This window comes from Barbus barbus, assembly GCF_936440315.1.
Source record: "Barbus barbus genome assembly, chromosome: 3".
NCBI lineage: Eukaryota > Metazoa > Chordata > Actinopteri > Cypriniformes > Cyprinidae > Barbus > Barbus barbus.
In genome coordinates this window covers 30,933,557-30,949,027 of record NC_136731.1, presented here as the reverse complement: position 1 = coordinate 30,949,027, position 15,471 = coordinate 30,933,557, and the positions used below count along the sequence as shown (strand labels likewise).

At 35.2% G+C, this 15,471-nt stretch overlaps 1 protein-coding gene across 3 annotated transcripts in view; it reads right to left on the bottom strand.

Annotated features, from left to right (window-relative positions):
- Positions 1 to 152: 152 nt before the first annotated feature.
- Positions 153 to 15,471, bottom strand: part of LOC306859471 (syntaxin-binding protein 4-like) — a 42,851-nt gene continuing 27,532 nt past the window's right edge. For all 3 annotated transcript variants that reach the window (XM_079400508.1, XM_079400507.1, XM_079400509.1), the window contains exons 12-22: positions 11,547 to 11,635; positions 8,084 to 8,180; positions 6,671 to 6,798; positions 6,217 to 6,309; positions 5,387 to 5,452; positions 4,481 to 4,669; positions 3,900 to 4,016; positions 3,382 to 3,431; positions 3,173 to 3,303; positions 2,945 to 3,002; positions 153 to 1,467 (exon numbers count right to left, since the gene is read on the bottom strand). In XM_079400508.1, coding sequence (XP_079256634.1) covers positions 1,404 to 1,467; positions 2,945 to 3,002; positions 3,173 to 3,303; positions 3,382 to 3,431; positions 3,900 to 4,016; positions 4,481 to 4,669; positions 5,387 to 5,452; positions 6,217 to 6,309; positions 6,671 to 6,798; positions 8,084 to 8,180; positions 11,547 to 11,635 — 1,082 coding nt within the window. In that variant the 3' untranslated portion in view covers positions 153 to 1,403. The remainder of the gene's footprint in view (positions 1,468 to 2,944; positions 3,003 to 3,172; positions 3,304 to 3,381; positions 3,432 to 3,899; positions 4,017 to 4,480; positions 4,670 to 5,386; positions 5,453 to 6,216; positions 6,310 to 6,670; positions 6,799 to 8,083; positions 8,181 to 11,546; positions 11,636 to 15,471) is intronic.

Below are 15,471 nucleotides of genomic sequence, written 5' to 3'. Positions count from 1 at the left end.
TGCTGCTATTCCTGCAGACATGTAAGCTTGAGCATGTCTGTCTGTTGACCACAGTGGATTTGAAAATGACAGACAAATCCTCTAGTATTTTTTAAATCTCAGCACTGTTGTACTGAATTCCACCGCATATAATACAAAAACAAAAAACAAATCACACATTTGTTCCGACTTTAATAAAAACATTAAAAGAGATATTTAGGCCACATATATTATGCAATCTAGTTAAATCACAGGACTACATGTCAGCATTTCCAAAGCATGTGTTGTTATTAATATCAACAAACCATCTGCATAACCGTACACCTCTATCCTCAGGAAATGAATGACACCAGCTTATTACACATTGATATAAGTGACTGTAGATCCTATACGGCAAGATAAAACAGCCGATTACAGTGTGCTTATGAAAACAGTTAACCCGAACCATGCACATTGTTCAGCTGAATGGATGCATTCGGGATGGGACACTGCAATATGACTCCCATTACTCCAGTGCCATGACGAGAAACCCCCCCCCCAGAACAATCAGTATAGTCCCGAGGACAACGAGATGGAGCAATCAACGTCCATCAACGAAACAAACCACGAAGGATCCCCCCAAAGCACTTAACAGACCATAACTTATCGTAATGCAGTGGATGCTGGGTGACATTGGACTGAACTGCACCGTAAATGCATCCCAGCGTAGACTGACATGATCGGCAAAGACATGAAGAGGGCATCGATGGGTTCGATGGCAAGATTTACAAGGTTTCTGACAGCAACCGCGCACATATTTAGAAGCGAGCTTGTCTACATGTCTCTGAATAATAAAATATTCGGACCGAAAATATAAAATCTTTAAAACATCATAGAACTTCTCAGAACAGATACAAATAAGCATCATATCAAATGATGAAGTGTGGGAACTGCCCTGAATATCCCTAAGTGAAATGTAATACATGTACTGTATAATGTGCCTAACTCTAATAGAGAGGTCAGCTGCACAGCCACATGTGTTTTCATTACAGTTGTTGAAATGGGGAAATATACCGTCTGAATGAGCTCATCTTCATAACTGTGTGTGGTAACTGCTTCATCTGCTTATGTGTTATAAGACACAGTTGAAATCACATTTGAGCATCTCAAAGTCACCTCTGCTGTTAACAGTGACGTCTGTGTTTCACATTTCAATTCCCTCAGTTGGTTTCTGTCTTTTTTATGACACCCAGTACTACTACGTGTTAAATATGTACACGGACTGCTTTAAAGAATGGGTATAGTAGAGCTCAGGCCTCTGATAACTGCTTGAAAGAGTACAAACCACACTGCAAATCTTCACAGTCTCTTCTTTTCCACAGTATAGTTGCAGTTTGACGTTGGTGTTCTGAATGAGCCTGGTTTGTCTGTCCATCCCAGATGCTCTACTGACCTCTCCGCTCTACTGCAGGAGCCCCGAGGACAGGAGGTTGTGGCCACTGAACGAGGCTACAGGGAAAGAAGAGAATTATTGCAGGTTAAGTCTAGCATTATGTAAGTCTATAATCTTCTAATGTAAATATGATGAAGAATCTCATAAGCATGTTTGTGGTTGCGTTCCATTCAGAAGTGATATGCATTTGACATATTCCCTTAAGAGTATACACTTTCCACAGCGAGAGCTTCAGAAGTTAAAAAGGGGTAAATAATAACTGTCATTCAGAGTCAATATTACCTACACACAATGGCTGACACTAATGGACATCTGTTGTACCCTTTTTCATTAAAACCCTCTTAATGATGTAAATATTTTTTTAAATTGTTAAGACTTTAAGAACAGTTAAAGTTGAAATTAAGATTTTTTTTTTTAAATGATTAAAATAGGATTTAAAGCTTAATATAATAAATATGTAATATATAATAAAACTTTTAATTTCTTTGAAAAAATACATTCCTAAAAAATTAATATATTATTTGAATATTATTCAATTTAATACTATATTATATTTAGTAATTTAATACTATTTAAACACATATGTATATGTATAAATATTAGTGCTGTCAAACAATTAATTGCATCCAAAATAAAAGTTTTTGTTTACATATGTGTATACTGTGTATATTTATTATGTATATATAAATACAAACACATGCATGTATATATTTAAGAAAAATATGTTATGTTTATATATCAAATATATTTATATATAATATAAAATATAAGAATATAAATATATATACATGTAAACATTTTCTAAATAGATACTGTATGTGTGTGTTTATATATAAATAATAAATATTCACAGTACACATACACATATTACGTAAACAAAAACTTTTATTTTGGATGTGATTAATAGCAATAGTAAATATATAGTTAAATGAAAATAAATAAAATATGCTTCATACATTAAATTATTTATTATTTTAATAATAAATAAATAAATACATGCATACCAGTAAACACATGCACAGAGCATAAATAAATTATATAAAAATTCAGTAAAAATTTTAGAAAGATAATAAAAGTGGATGCACACTGGTGGTGGTTGAGGAGAGACACATGATTGTAAAGCGCTTTGGGTGTACAGCAATACACAATAAAGCGCTATATAAATGCACCATTCATTCATTCATTCAAAAGACTAATAAAAGCAGTTTTGTTTCAAAGGATCTTCTGAATGCACCCTTGAGCACTTATGTTAGGATTGACCCTACAACAAGGCTGCCCTTGATTCTCATTTCAAAATGGCATGATTAATACCATTTAAAACTCTGCATGTCTAAAATATGAGCCACATGACACCTGCTTTGGTGTTTTTCAAAACTCCTTGTCAAACTGGAGAGACTTTGCAAGGTTAGCAGTTACAGTGAAGGGCTTTGTGACAGTAAACTAAACATTTGGCCTGAGCTAAACTCAGCTGACAGCAGCAGTTGAAGGCAAAAATGCTGATTGCTTCATAACACAACAAAACCGGCCACTCACTCTGAATCACAGTCCTCTTCAGGCTTCACAACTTCTCCCTCTACGTACTGCACTAATGCTGCAAAACAACCAAACATTTCATGAATAATAATGACATCGCAGATGCGAAAACACAAGTTCAAATGAGTTAAAAGTCCAGAAATTGTCCTAATGTCCCAAATTCTGTAAGTCACACTCCACTGGAACAGACTGAAGCTGTTGATGATCTAGTGCACATTTCTCACTCACTGTGATCCTCAGTGCAAAGTGAGCAGACACCATCTACGAGCTCTTTGGCCTCAGCTGCGAGCTGGCAGGCAGAGTCAGGGATCGGGGAGGGTATGTTGGGGCTGTCGGTCACTGGAGACGCTCGAGCGCACCTGTAGGATGAGGAAGGTAGGTCATGATCTCTGACAGGAGACACACTGCAACTTTCAGTGTTTTCTTGAGAAACTTACCCACTTTCAATCCCAAACAAACCGGTATTAGTGAGAACTTTGTGGACATTCTGTAAAAACAGAGCGCAAATTTCAAAAATGTTTTTTGTGTGTTTTTGAAGCCCCACTGATACCTAAATACACCAGTGAGCTTTAAAGGGATAGTTCGCCCAAAAATGCAAATTCTGCCATCATTTACTCACCCTCATGTCATTCCAGTCCTTTATGAATTAGTTTTTTCTATTTCTATTCTAAATGTAAATGTATTTTATTCTAATTTTTCTTCTAAGATATTTTGAGGAATGCTGGTACACAGTTGACGGTAGCCATTGACTTACATAGTATGGAAAAATACTGGAAGTCATTGGCTACTGTTAACTGTTTGGTTGCCAAAATTCTTCAGAAAAAAATCCTTTTTCAAGTTCAACAGAAGACAGAAACTCATACAGGTTTGGAATGACATGAGGGTGAGTAAATGACCTAATTTGCATTTTTGGGTGATGTAAATTTTTAAGTAAAAAAATGTGGTTTGTGTTTACCTGTGCAAAGCGAAGTAGCTTCTTGTTGGATATCTCCAGGTGTTTCCGTGTGAGTTCAGACCTTCTTAACTGGCTGTCAATGACGGTGAGCCTCCTGTTCAGCTCCACCGCATCCTCCTGTGAAGAAAAAGGCCTTGAAAACCAGTGTATTTATCATTTACTAAAACTATTGAAAATCATTTTCCTTGACTGAAATGAAGATGAAATATAACTATTTGATGACAAGTGCAAAACTTCGCAACTAACTGAAATAAAATAAGTCTACTAATTACTAAAACCAAAAGTTAAATAAAAGTAGAGCTAAATAGATAAAAAAAAACTGATAAAAATAAAAAATGTATTAAAACTAAAATCAAAATGTAAAAAAGATCATTCAAAATTCATAATACTATACAAATACCAAAATAACACTGTTTAAAACTAGTTAATCACAAACAGGGCTGTGCTATACTGGATAACAGTTACCTGCCAACGACTTCCAGTCTACAAAGTTTTCAGTCATTGCATCATCTTGTAAATCTTCTTAAAAATAATATAAATAATTTTTCCTCAAACAGAGAGATGTGATGAGGACGATTTACCTTAGTAGCCTCCAGGCCTCTCTGTTTCTTTCCAGCTAGCTGGTTCTTCAGATCTTTGATTTCAGCCTCCAGGAGCTGAATGACCTCCTCATAGTCTTGCTCGGCACTGTTAGTCTGTCTCTGAACAGCCTCTGCTACCTGCAGCTTACTCTTCAGACACTTATTCTCCTCCACTGTGGCTGTGGCCTTCTGTTTCGTCCATATACATGGAAATAAGGGAATGCGCAACTGATGAGTGGAGAAACATCTTGGGGCCAGATTTACTATCAGCCTACGCCAGTGCAAACCCTCATTTGGCGTTAAATAACTACCGTCAGAATTTACTAAAAACCTGCAGTGGGAAATTAGCGCTGAAAAGGTGCGGACACGGTTATTTTTGCGACTCACTTTATTGAATATGCATTTGTATGAGTTTCCCTTTCGATCTGTAAATTTATGGGATTATTTATATCTAAATTTAAGATTTGCGCTCGTCAATTCACTGGTATTTGCGGCATTATTTAAATGCCCAAAAAAGCATGTCTTAAAGCAGGAGGTAATTTGCGCTGCTCTTGGTAGATTATGCTGGTCATTATGGAAATGAGATGTTGCGTCTGTGTTCTTTAATATGCACATTGTCAGTAAATCAACAGCAGAATTTTCCCTCCCATCGGTGCTTTTATGGAATTGCGCTCTAACGCTAATTTGCTGTTTAGTAAATCTGGCCCTTAAATATTTAAACAAGTTCAGATGTTCATGTGTTTATAGTTTATGTTCGGTATACACCACAAATATATTGAGGTAAAATGGCCATCACAAAGTGCTGATGTATGAAAACAGCTCACATGCCTCTTAATATGTGGATGGCATATTTTGAGGCATTTAAGTCACAAACAAACTGTTTATTTGAGATGCAGCAGGCATTACCTCAGCTGTCTTCTGCAGTTCTTCCTCCAGAGTCTTCTTGCTGTCTTCTGTGTCTTTCAGTAACCCCTGAGAGCATTGCAATAAATGTTCATGTCACAAAGGCTTTCTGCACAGATGATCAGCTCTGTCTCGCAAAATTTAATTGAAGGTTAAGCAGGTTCAAACTTAAAATGACCATGCAAATGTTGTTCTCGTATGATATTGATCTTATAGACTGATTTATCCAATTTTTTAACTCTATTTCCAGGGAAATGATATAGTGATGCATAATAAATGTCAATCATTTATAACTCTGCCGCTTTCAGCCTCATACTCAGATTTAAATCCATTTTTTATTTTTAAATAATAAATTTTACTCAATCTTTTAATCAATATAAATCACACTACAAAAATGTCACTACTTGTATTTAATCATGGAAAATAGAAAAAGTGTAAAAACCTTATTTAACATTGAGTCACCTGTCACACTGTGATTTTGTTACTCTTAATTTCGTTTTAGTGACTTAATGTGAAAAACATTCCCCTACATTTCTTGAAACAAAAGGTATGAAAGAAAAAACTTGCTAGATAAAGAAAAAAGTGGTTAAAAATGTTAGAAGCAGTTTAAGTTGTGTTTCTTAAGATGATTTGTATGTCTTTGATCCATCAGGCTAACATTTTAATAGCTTGACTTAATATGTATTGTGTTGTATTTCCTAATGGAGTTTTAGGTCAACTTAAGAGTACCAGTTTATGAAGTCAATCTTGAGTTGCATTTGGCAATACTGAGTGTTCATTGTGGACCCTGCAGAAAAGACATAACACAATCCAGCGAATATTTCGATGCTCACCTTAAGTTGTTTCATTTGCAGCTGGAGTTGTTTGACTTCAGTCTGAAACTCCTCGAGTTCCTCACTGCTGTAGCTGCACTCTGACTCATAGGTCTGAAAGAGAGAGTGACACTCCTAAAACAACTCTTTCATAAGTGTGTGACCCTGCCTCTGAGATCCGAAAAGAACATTAAAACCAGAACCAATTCAGTGCTCATACATCGATGTGAGACATATCCAAAGGCGCAGTGTAAAGAACAGGCAAACTCTGACAATTGAAGCGTTTAAGAGCTTAAAAGACAGCTTTGATAACTTTCCTGAGCAGCAGAAAAGCTCCTTTAAGAACCCTGAGTAAATCTCCCGACATGCTCAACTTTAGGAGAAAGTGAAGTCTCAATGTGAGGCGGTGCTCTGAGGATTGCGCTGAAGTTTAGCCCCAATCAAAGTCACTGCTAAATCCTGCGGGTCTACTTACTGGGGAATGAAAGGCAGAGGTGTCCATCAAACTAGCTGCTTCCTGATAGGAGAACATGAAGGGACCCTGTCCCAGTCCCGCCTCCTCAAGTTTCTCCTGATAAACACTGCGGGTGGCTTCCACAAAGTCTTATTAAGAAAACAGAGGCATAGTTAGAAATAGCCAAGAATAGCACTACAAACATAAAAAGCATGTAAGGAATTGCAGCATCAAAACCATCAAGACTTCTGGTATGTTGATTTGAAAATATGTGATTTCAGGTCAACATTTGCTTGCTACACAGAGAATGGGTGCAATATATTCTCTTCTCCTGTCACTCAGTGAAATCTATCTAGAATATTCCAGGAGAAAGAGCGTCTAGAGGGAATATTTATGTTCAGGTGCCCTTGCTCTAAGTGTTTGCACAGCTGAAGTACAAGAAAACAGGCAGAACTCTTGCTCCACTGCAAGCACTTTGATCAGGATTTGCCGCGGTGGCATCTTCCTGCTGAGGAGCGTAACTCCCTGTCGTGAGCAGCCTAGAAATATACTTTGCTGTCAAAGTTTGTACTGAACCCAAATATAGACAATCTGTCTCTAAAAACTCATTCTAAGTGTTTCAAAGTGTAAACTCAAGCTCAATATCCAAATAAGGATTGTGATTCCCTTTTCAGAATAGGTATTTCCGTCCACGTCAAAATGTAATTATTTCCTCTGGTTATTTCAGAGGTTGGGAACCTTAGGCACGCAAGCTGCACCGGTAATCACTGGCATTCGAGCAACGAGTGCTAGAGAGATTTGTATTACATTTTTTTAGTTTTTTCAGTAATGTTAAATTCCGCCACATTTGCATGCTAAACTACAACTTCCATTTTTAACCAGTAACCTTTTTTCTTTGTCATGTAACCTGTTTAATTTCGGTTTGGGGGGGATCTGATCCTCCTGAAGGTCAAATGAAAGCTATAAAGAAGCTTTACTTGTAAATATGAAGATATATGTTTATCGATATTGAATTGTAATTTCGTATTTCAAATCATAATCAAAACTTTAAATGGTAAAATGGCAACCCTTGAATTGGTTAAAATAATTAACATTACCTAAGCAGTTAAATTAAATATGCTATAAAACCCCACTCATTCAAGGATGCTTGCACAGGATCTGCTTTTATTGCATGGGTGGTGCAAATACAAAATGTAAGTGTGTGCATGCTGGTAATTTGAAAAAGAAGTGAAAATGATTAAAAATAGCACTTCAGATCAAAATGGCCCTGTTTTAGACTCACTTCCAATACTGAAATATATGATTTGCTCAAAAGGGAGTGTAAGTCCACACCAAAATGATTGTGAAAATAGTGATTATTTCCTTCATCTAGTTGACTGGCTGAGGATCATGTTATGCAGGTGCAGCATAAAGGTGTAAAGGATGTGTCTATACCTCCATACGAGACCGTTCCCTGAGGGTCTGTAGTGAGACTCTCTTTGAGCTGCCGCCCCTTCTCATCAGTTACATCCAGACCCAGGTACGACAGAGCCTGCAAAATTACCAAACTGTCAAAAACCTTCATCATTATAGTGCTTCACTCAACCACATCCTGCACCTTTGAAATTCTGAGAGGTCTGCAATGCCATTCTCCTATTTTTTTTAAAAAACAATTTTTTTAATGATTTTTAATTAATATATTTATTACAACACTGTTTTGAATTTACTTCTCAGAGAAGAAAAAATATATATATATAACTATGAACTATCATGCTTAAATGTTTAGTGAATAAACATATTGTAAGAGCTGACTGATGACTATGATTCTTTTTCGACTGTACAGCATCCATCCAAGCTTGAAACGAGTGTTACAACCATGTACACAAGAGGGCAGTGTGGTAACAGAGGTTAAATCAGTGGAGTACAATAAATCCAGGTTTATGGTCCATAAGAGTTCAAAAGGCATTAATAAGGCTAATCAGATTAAGTTCAAACCTACAATCTGATACTGCCACAAAAGTAAGATATACGGTTCAAACACCAATGGCAAGAAAACTGTCCAGATAAAACATCTACTTAAAGATGAGACAAACAGTGGAATAAACAGCATAAAGTCACATCAAAATTTTGGAGCATGTCAAATACCTGTTCGTGCAACACTTAATATCATGTGCATTGTGCCTTTAGTCCACATTTAAGTGCTCTCGTCCACTGAGACCTAATCCTATTAATGAGCCGGTAGATTAGGGTCAGCCTCAGGATCAACAGGATTAAATTAAATCTCTGCTAAACAACTGCACCATAGCAAAGAGCAGAGACAGAGATCTATGATAGGTATGATAGGTTATCTTCATAAGTGCTCTGTCAGTTACTTCGCACTGAGATACAGGCTCCTCTTGAAGTCACTGGTTCAGATTTCAATGGGGATTAACCCTTTAAATTCCCCTTGTTTTCTGAACTGCTGGGTGCAATCCTGTCATTACTAAAAAAAATACAGATTCAAGCACTTGGCACGTTACTGCAATCATAAACTATATATAGAGAAAGTCTTCTTAATAAAATATTTAACACCCAAATTAACAGTATTTATTTTAATTAATTTATTCTTCAATGTTTACAAGAAAATCCACTCATATGAGTTGAAGACAGCAATGCAAGACAGCAATGCAACTGACACATTCAAGGTAGTAAGGACATCATTAAAATAGTCCATGTGACATCAGTGATTCAATCGTAATTTTATGAATCTACAAGAATACTTTTTGTGTGCAAAGAAATAAAAAATAATGAATTTATTTAACAAATTCTTGTCTTCTGCGTCATTCAAGCAGAGAAATGCACACCCATATGTCATGGTACTCTCATGAATGGCAGCAGACTGACCCAGAAGAGAAACAAATTATTGAATAAAGTCGTTATTTTTGTTTGCTTTCGGCACAAGAAGTGTTCTCATAGCTTCAGAAAGTTACGGTTGAACCACTGATGTCACATGGACTATTTTAATTATGTTCTTACTACTTTTCTGGGCCTTAAACATGTCAGTTGCCTTGCTGTCTATGCAGGGTTAGAGAGCTCTCAGATTTCATCAAAAATATCTTAATTTGTGTTCTGAAGATGAATGAAGATCTTGCGGGTTTGGAACGACATGAGGATGGCTAATTAATGACAGAAATTTTATTTTTGGGTGAACTATCCCTTTAAGGTCACATGACTAATATACTACTCATTTTATGTCTCACTTTCACTCATAGAAATAAACTGCTGATATCTAGCTCAGTGGTTCTCAGTCAGTGGGCTGGAGACCATTAGGGGGCTTCAACATATCTAAAAAGTACTTAGCTAAATAAATCATTTTTATAATCAAATTCTAATCTAAATTAAAATGCTAAAATAAACATAAAATCATGTTGTAAGCTGAAATTTACAAAGATAAAATATTGTAATATAAAAAGTAATAAATAAAAATAATATTTCTTTCTTCCCACTGAATAACTGTTGGCTTTAATTGAAGAACATGCAGCCGAAATCACTACATGAATTAGTTTAATAAAAATAATGTTAATTAGGTTAATACTCAATATACTTTGTTCCATTCTGTTATTAAAAAAGTTCAAAAACAAGCAGCTTTGTCATAATTACAGTATATCAGCATAATATACGCGAGTCATTGAATATTGTGTTGAAGAACAAGGGGCCTTCAAGTCAAAAATGTTGACCACTGATCTTGCTAGCTAACACTAATTGTGATCATTATTTGTGATAGTCTTAAGCTCGATTCGGACGGTAATTGTTTCACATATGGATGTCTGTAAAAATTAATTTACATATCACCTCAGTGATAAAACTCATGGATTCGGACAGTGATTTATTCACAGTGGAGGAGCGAGTTCTGTGATCCTGCGAACCAGAGAACGCACTGCTCACGTGCAGTCACATGATTGTCTTCTGTAAATAAAATCAATTTTATTTACAAATTCCTTATTATTATTGTGTAAAATCTATTTAAAAAAAAAAAAAAATGTAAAATGTATTCTTATTATTCCAAGCATATTTTATAATATAGCCTATAATCCTATTTATAATTTGATTATTTAAATCTCCTGTTTAAAAATAGGAAAATAGACACGCTATATTTTTATATAATTATATGCGATATATATCTGTTTATAAAACCCATTTTAAAATGTATTGCATACCTGCGTCTGCCATAATAAAGACCCATTTTGAATGTTTACGTGCTTTTCTTCTCTTTCTGCTCCCAGTCGCTGTGGTGGAGCGGTTATGAAGTGTTGTTCTTTAAAATACTTTCCAGTATTTCAGAAATACATATGTATGCAAATTACACCGAAGTACAACGGTGTTTGGGAGTGCTCAAAAAGGGTTTAAATGCTGAATTTGGAATCGATTTCATCTCGTAAACTGGGGCAATTAAATTACCACACAACCTTTGTGTTTGTCAAAAAACAGTAGGTAATTCGGCCGGGGATTTTTACAGAGGTGGTGAGAGACAAACACAGATATCATGGATTCGGACGGCAATTAAATCACCAACTACCCCCTGTATATGCTGAAAATCACTTACGTCCCCCTGAGAAACAATTACTGTCCGAATAGGATGTTAGAGTGCATCTGTTAGATGGGTTGAAAATTATAAAAGACTTAAATTATAGCTAAACATTTTTGCAATTGTTATGTATTATATTGCAACGTTTAACATATTCAACAAACATTACATGCTAAAAAAAAAAGTGATTTTTGTGTGAGGTCAGTGAAAATATTAGCAGTTAAATCAGCAGAATGTGTCCTGGATTATCAGTCAAATGTAAACTTACCATTCACAGCACCTGACTGCTGAGAATGTTTCATAAAGCATCGCTCTTTGTACACATGTAAAAGTGTTTGTGTAAACCAGGCTTACCAGATCGAGCTTCTCTGATTTGAGCCGTATGTGGGGGTCCAGCGAGATCTTGGGTTTGGAAACAGTGGCTTGTCTCTGCGCGGTGGAGGCTGAGGGGGAAAGTGGGACAGTAATTCACCTACTTTAAGAGTCATACTCACATTAGAGCATTTAGTGGCGAGTGCTAGTTAGCTGCATTGGATACCGTGGCCTTAATGTTTTTTTCATTGTCTGGGAGCTCCAATGAATGGGTTTTATATTAATACAATAAAGATTATGAACTGTGTGAGGGATTTGAATCGAGGGGTGGAGAGAGATAGCGATAGAGAAAGTCCGGTATTAACACCGGTGCTTTCAGTGGCGTGTGTATTGTTAAGCAACGCTGGCTATAAGAGCTATGAGATGATCACCCCCACCCCAGGGACACTCCTGCAGGGGATTTATCTGCCTTCTGACACTCATGATTGACAGCTCGAGCTCAGACACGTCAGACTCACGCAGACTCAGACAGGTCCCATAATTCAGGACCAACACACACAGCAGGAGCTCGCTCAGGGGAGTGGATTTAACAGGTGGTACTGATGGTACACAATCCAGGACAGCTAAAATATTACAGATTAATGGTGCTTCTATGAATGTTGCACCAGAACTGCAAACATGTGGAAAGACAGCGTAACTAGTTCATATAAAAATTGGATAATTTATTCACCTTCATGTTGTACAAATATGTATAAATTCCTTTTTTTCTATGAAACACAAAATGTGAATTTTTGAAGAATATCCTGGCTACTGTTTTCCTTGTAATGAAAGTGAATGGGTACTCACTCTATCAAGCTCCAGCATCAAAATAACATACATTAAAATTGTCTATACAACTTAAAGGGATAGTTCACCCAACAATGAAAATTCTCTCATCATTTACTCACCCTCATGTCGTTCCAAACCAGTATGAGTTTCTTTCTTATGTTGAACACAAAAGAAGATATCTTGAAGAGTGCTGGTAATAAAACAGTTGATGGTCCCCATTGGCTTACATAGTATTTCTTTCCCTACTATGGAAGTCAATGGGGACCAACAACTTCAAAATTCTTCAAAAATATCTTCTTGTGTGTTCAACATAAGAAAGAAACTTATAAGGTTTGGAACGACACGAGGGTGAGTAAATGATGACAACATTTTAATTTTTGGGTGAACTATTACTTTAAGTGCTGTATTCCCAGTGTTCTCAAACTAAATATAGCAAAATTAGGCTGATGTTAGAATGGCATTTTGTCACGATGACTTCTGAAGTCTAATTCAGAGCATCATGGAGTAGTGTTATAAAAGATTATTTGTGAAAAATAATTTAGATTTCAGTCTGTTTCTTACACAAAGCTATTATATGTCTTCAGGAGACGTGGAATACAGCACATGATTTATATAGACCACTGTTATGATGCTTTAATGGTGCTTTTTTGTCATTTTTAGTGCTTGATAGCCCCAGTCCCCATTCATTTTTATTATATGGAAAAGAGCCTAGATATTCTTCAAAAGTTATTTTTTGTTTTTCATGTCATTTGTGTCATGGGGTGAGTATATGATGACCAAATGTTTATTTTTGGATGATCCATCTCTTTAATAAAAATAAGAGATACATTTTTTTTTTTAATTCTCAAATTCAAAGGCCAAGCTCAAAATCTGACACATAAGCACATTCATACAATTTACATAAGTTTATACTCATTTTATACTGTCATGTTTAACCTACACTCTCAGAAAAAAAAAGGTACAAAACCGTCACTGGGGTAGTACCTTTTCAAAAGGTACTAACATGAACACTTTAGGAAATAATGTGTACTAATATGTACCATTTAGGGATTGATAAGGGTAAAACGAAATGTATCTTTTAGCTTTTGTACTCAATGACAGCATTTAACCTTTTTTTCTGAGAGAGTATTGTAATAACAATAACTGAAAATGGGTGCAAACCAGTTGTAAACTTCACTCTTCCATGGTGAGCAGAATTCTACAAACAATCTCTATATCTCTACAAATCACAATGATTAAAAAATGACAACGAACAAAGATAAGCATGTCTCCGAGTCTGAGTGCATCTAGTCTACCTTTCTAGGAAGGACACCCAAAAGGGCTTTTGCAGGATTACAGCACCTAAGACAGCTCTTCCTTATTCTTATAAGATTTAATCAGCTAGTCTGCATAAATGGGTAATTAAGTACTATACACTTTATAGATGTCATGAATGATTAGAATGCTTTGCGTGCAAACAACACTATTCAGAGTTCAAGAGCAAGCCAGGCATGTTTACATCCAGTCTAGATTAACCTTAAATTCTGGGCCAGGGATAGCCTGATGAACAGGTGCATGGTACACATCTAAGTTTGGACACTGGACATTATTAAAGCCACACTTGAAAATCTGAATGTCATTGCATTAAATAACAAATAATAAGTTTCTTAACCAATATTGTTGTATTTTTTTATTCCAGTAACCATATAATTTTAAGTTTTTTTAATATCCTTACAACAAGTTCTATTTACTTGAGAAGAAGAAATTGTGTATTATAATAAGAATTGCTTTCAGGGAATATATTGTGAGGGTCTTAGAATTTATAATTAATATGTATAATATTAATAACATTTTAGGTTTTTTAACTTTATCCACTGCCAATTTTCTTATTTTAATTATGAATATTTCTAAAAAATATATATATTTTTTTACTTTATCCACTGGCGATTTCTTCTTGTTTTAAGCATAAATCTCAATAATGTTAGATTTGCACCCCCAAAATAAAAACTAATGGGATAAGAAAAATGTCTGCTTTGGGTCAGTAAAATATGTCTCTTATACTCATCAAGGCTGCATTTATTTGATCAAAAAACAGTAAACATAAATATATTTTAAAATATTATTACATTTAAAAAAATTATTTCTATATAGTTTTCTATTTTAATTAATTTGATAGGTCAAATTTTAAAACGTTTATCATGTTAGAACAATACAATAAAATCAATATATTGTTAAAATCAATCAATATATTGTAAAAAAAAAAACATTTTCAGTAATTTCATAAATAAAAATTGTCAAACTTTGTCAAATTAGCTAATTTCAGTAATTATTTATTCTGAAAAATGTCTATCATCATTGTTTTCATATTCCACTTGGTCTGATATAGCTTTATTTATTTATTCACTTTTTAACGCCATGTCAGCATCAAGGCTATTTTCATGGTGATCTCAGAATAAACTACACAAGGTATACAATTACCAAAAGTTATAAAAGACATTTCTAATCTACACTAGACAAAAATTCTCAAATACATTCAGGTGATACATTTTTTACATAAATCAGTTAAACACATCTGAATAAATGCTACTTTAAAAACAGCACAATCTAATAAAATATGCTTCACAGTCATTTTTGTTTGGCAAGTAAGGTTTGATATATCTAATACATGACACATTCAAACACACTAGAATGACAATCAGCCAGTTTGAAGTGTGAATTATGTATCAAAACGTTTTTGGGGTCTCTTTGTAGAGAAATACAGTGGTGAAATGATTTTGGGCATTATTTCAGCATAGAAAGATTGCAGTGTCTGGAAAAGTGAAAAGTTAACATCCACTCTGACTGCTGCTTCAAAGTATCTAAGAGCATAAAATGGACTTAAGTGGCTTTCTCTGTATGGTTTCTTTAACAATTTATCAATCCCGTTTTGTGCCCCAAGAAAGGATTACACACTATGCACGGCAAACCAATCTGTCCCAAACAGCTACCCAGCTGCTGTGAACTGAGATAAGAGCACTATCTGACTCGACATGAAAGAAGCCTTCCTCTCTTATTTTGGTACGTCTTCTAGAATTTGATTGTGTAATTTAAACACCTCACATACATGCCCAACCCCTGCAGCACCGAGAGATTACTTTGCAACTAGCCGTTGATTAAAATC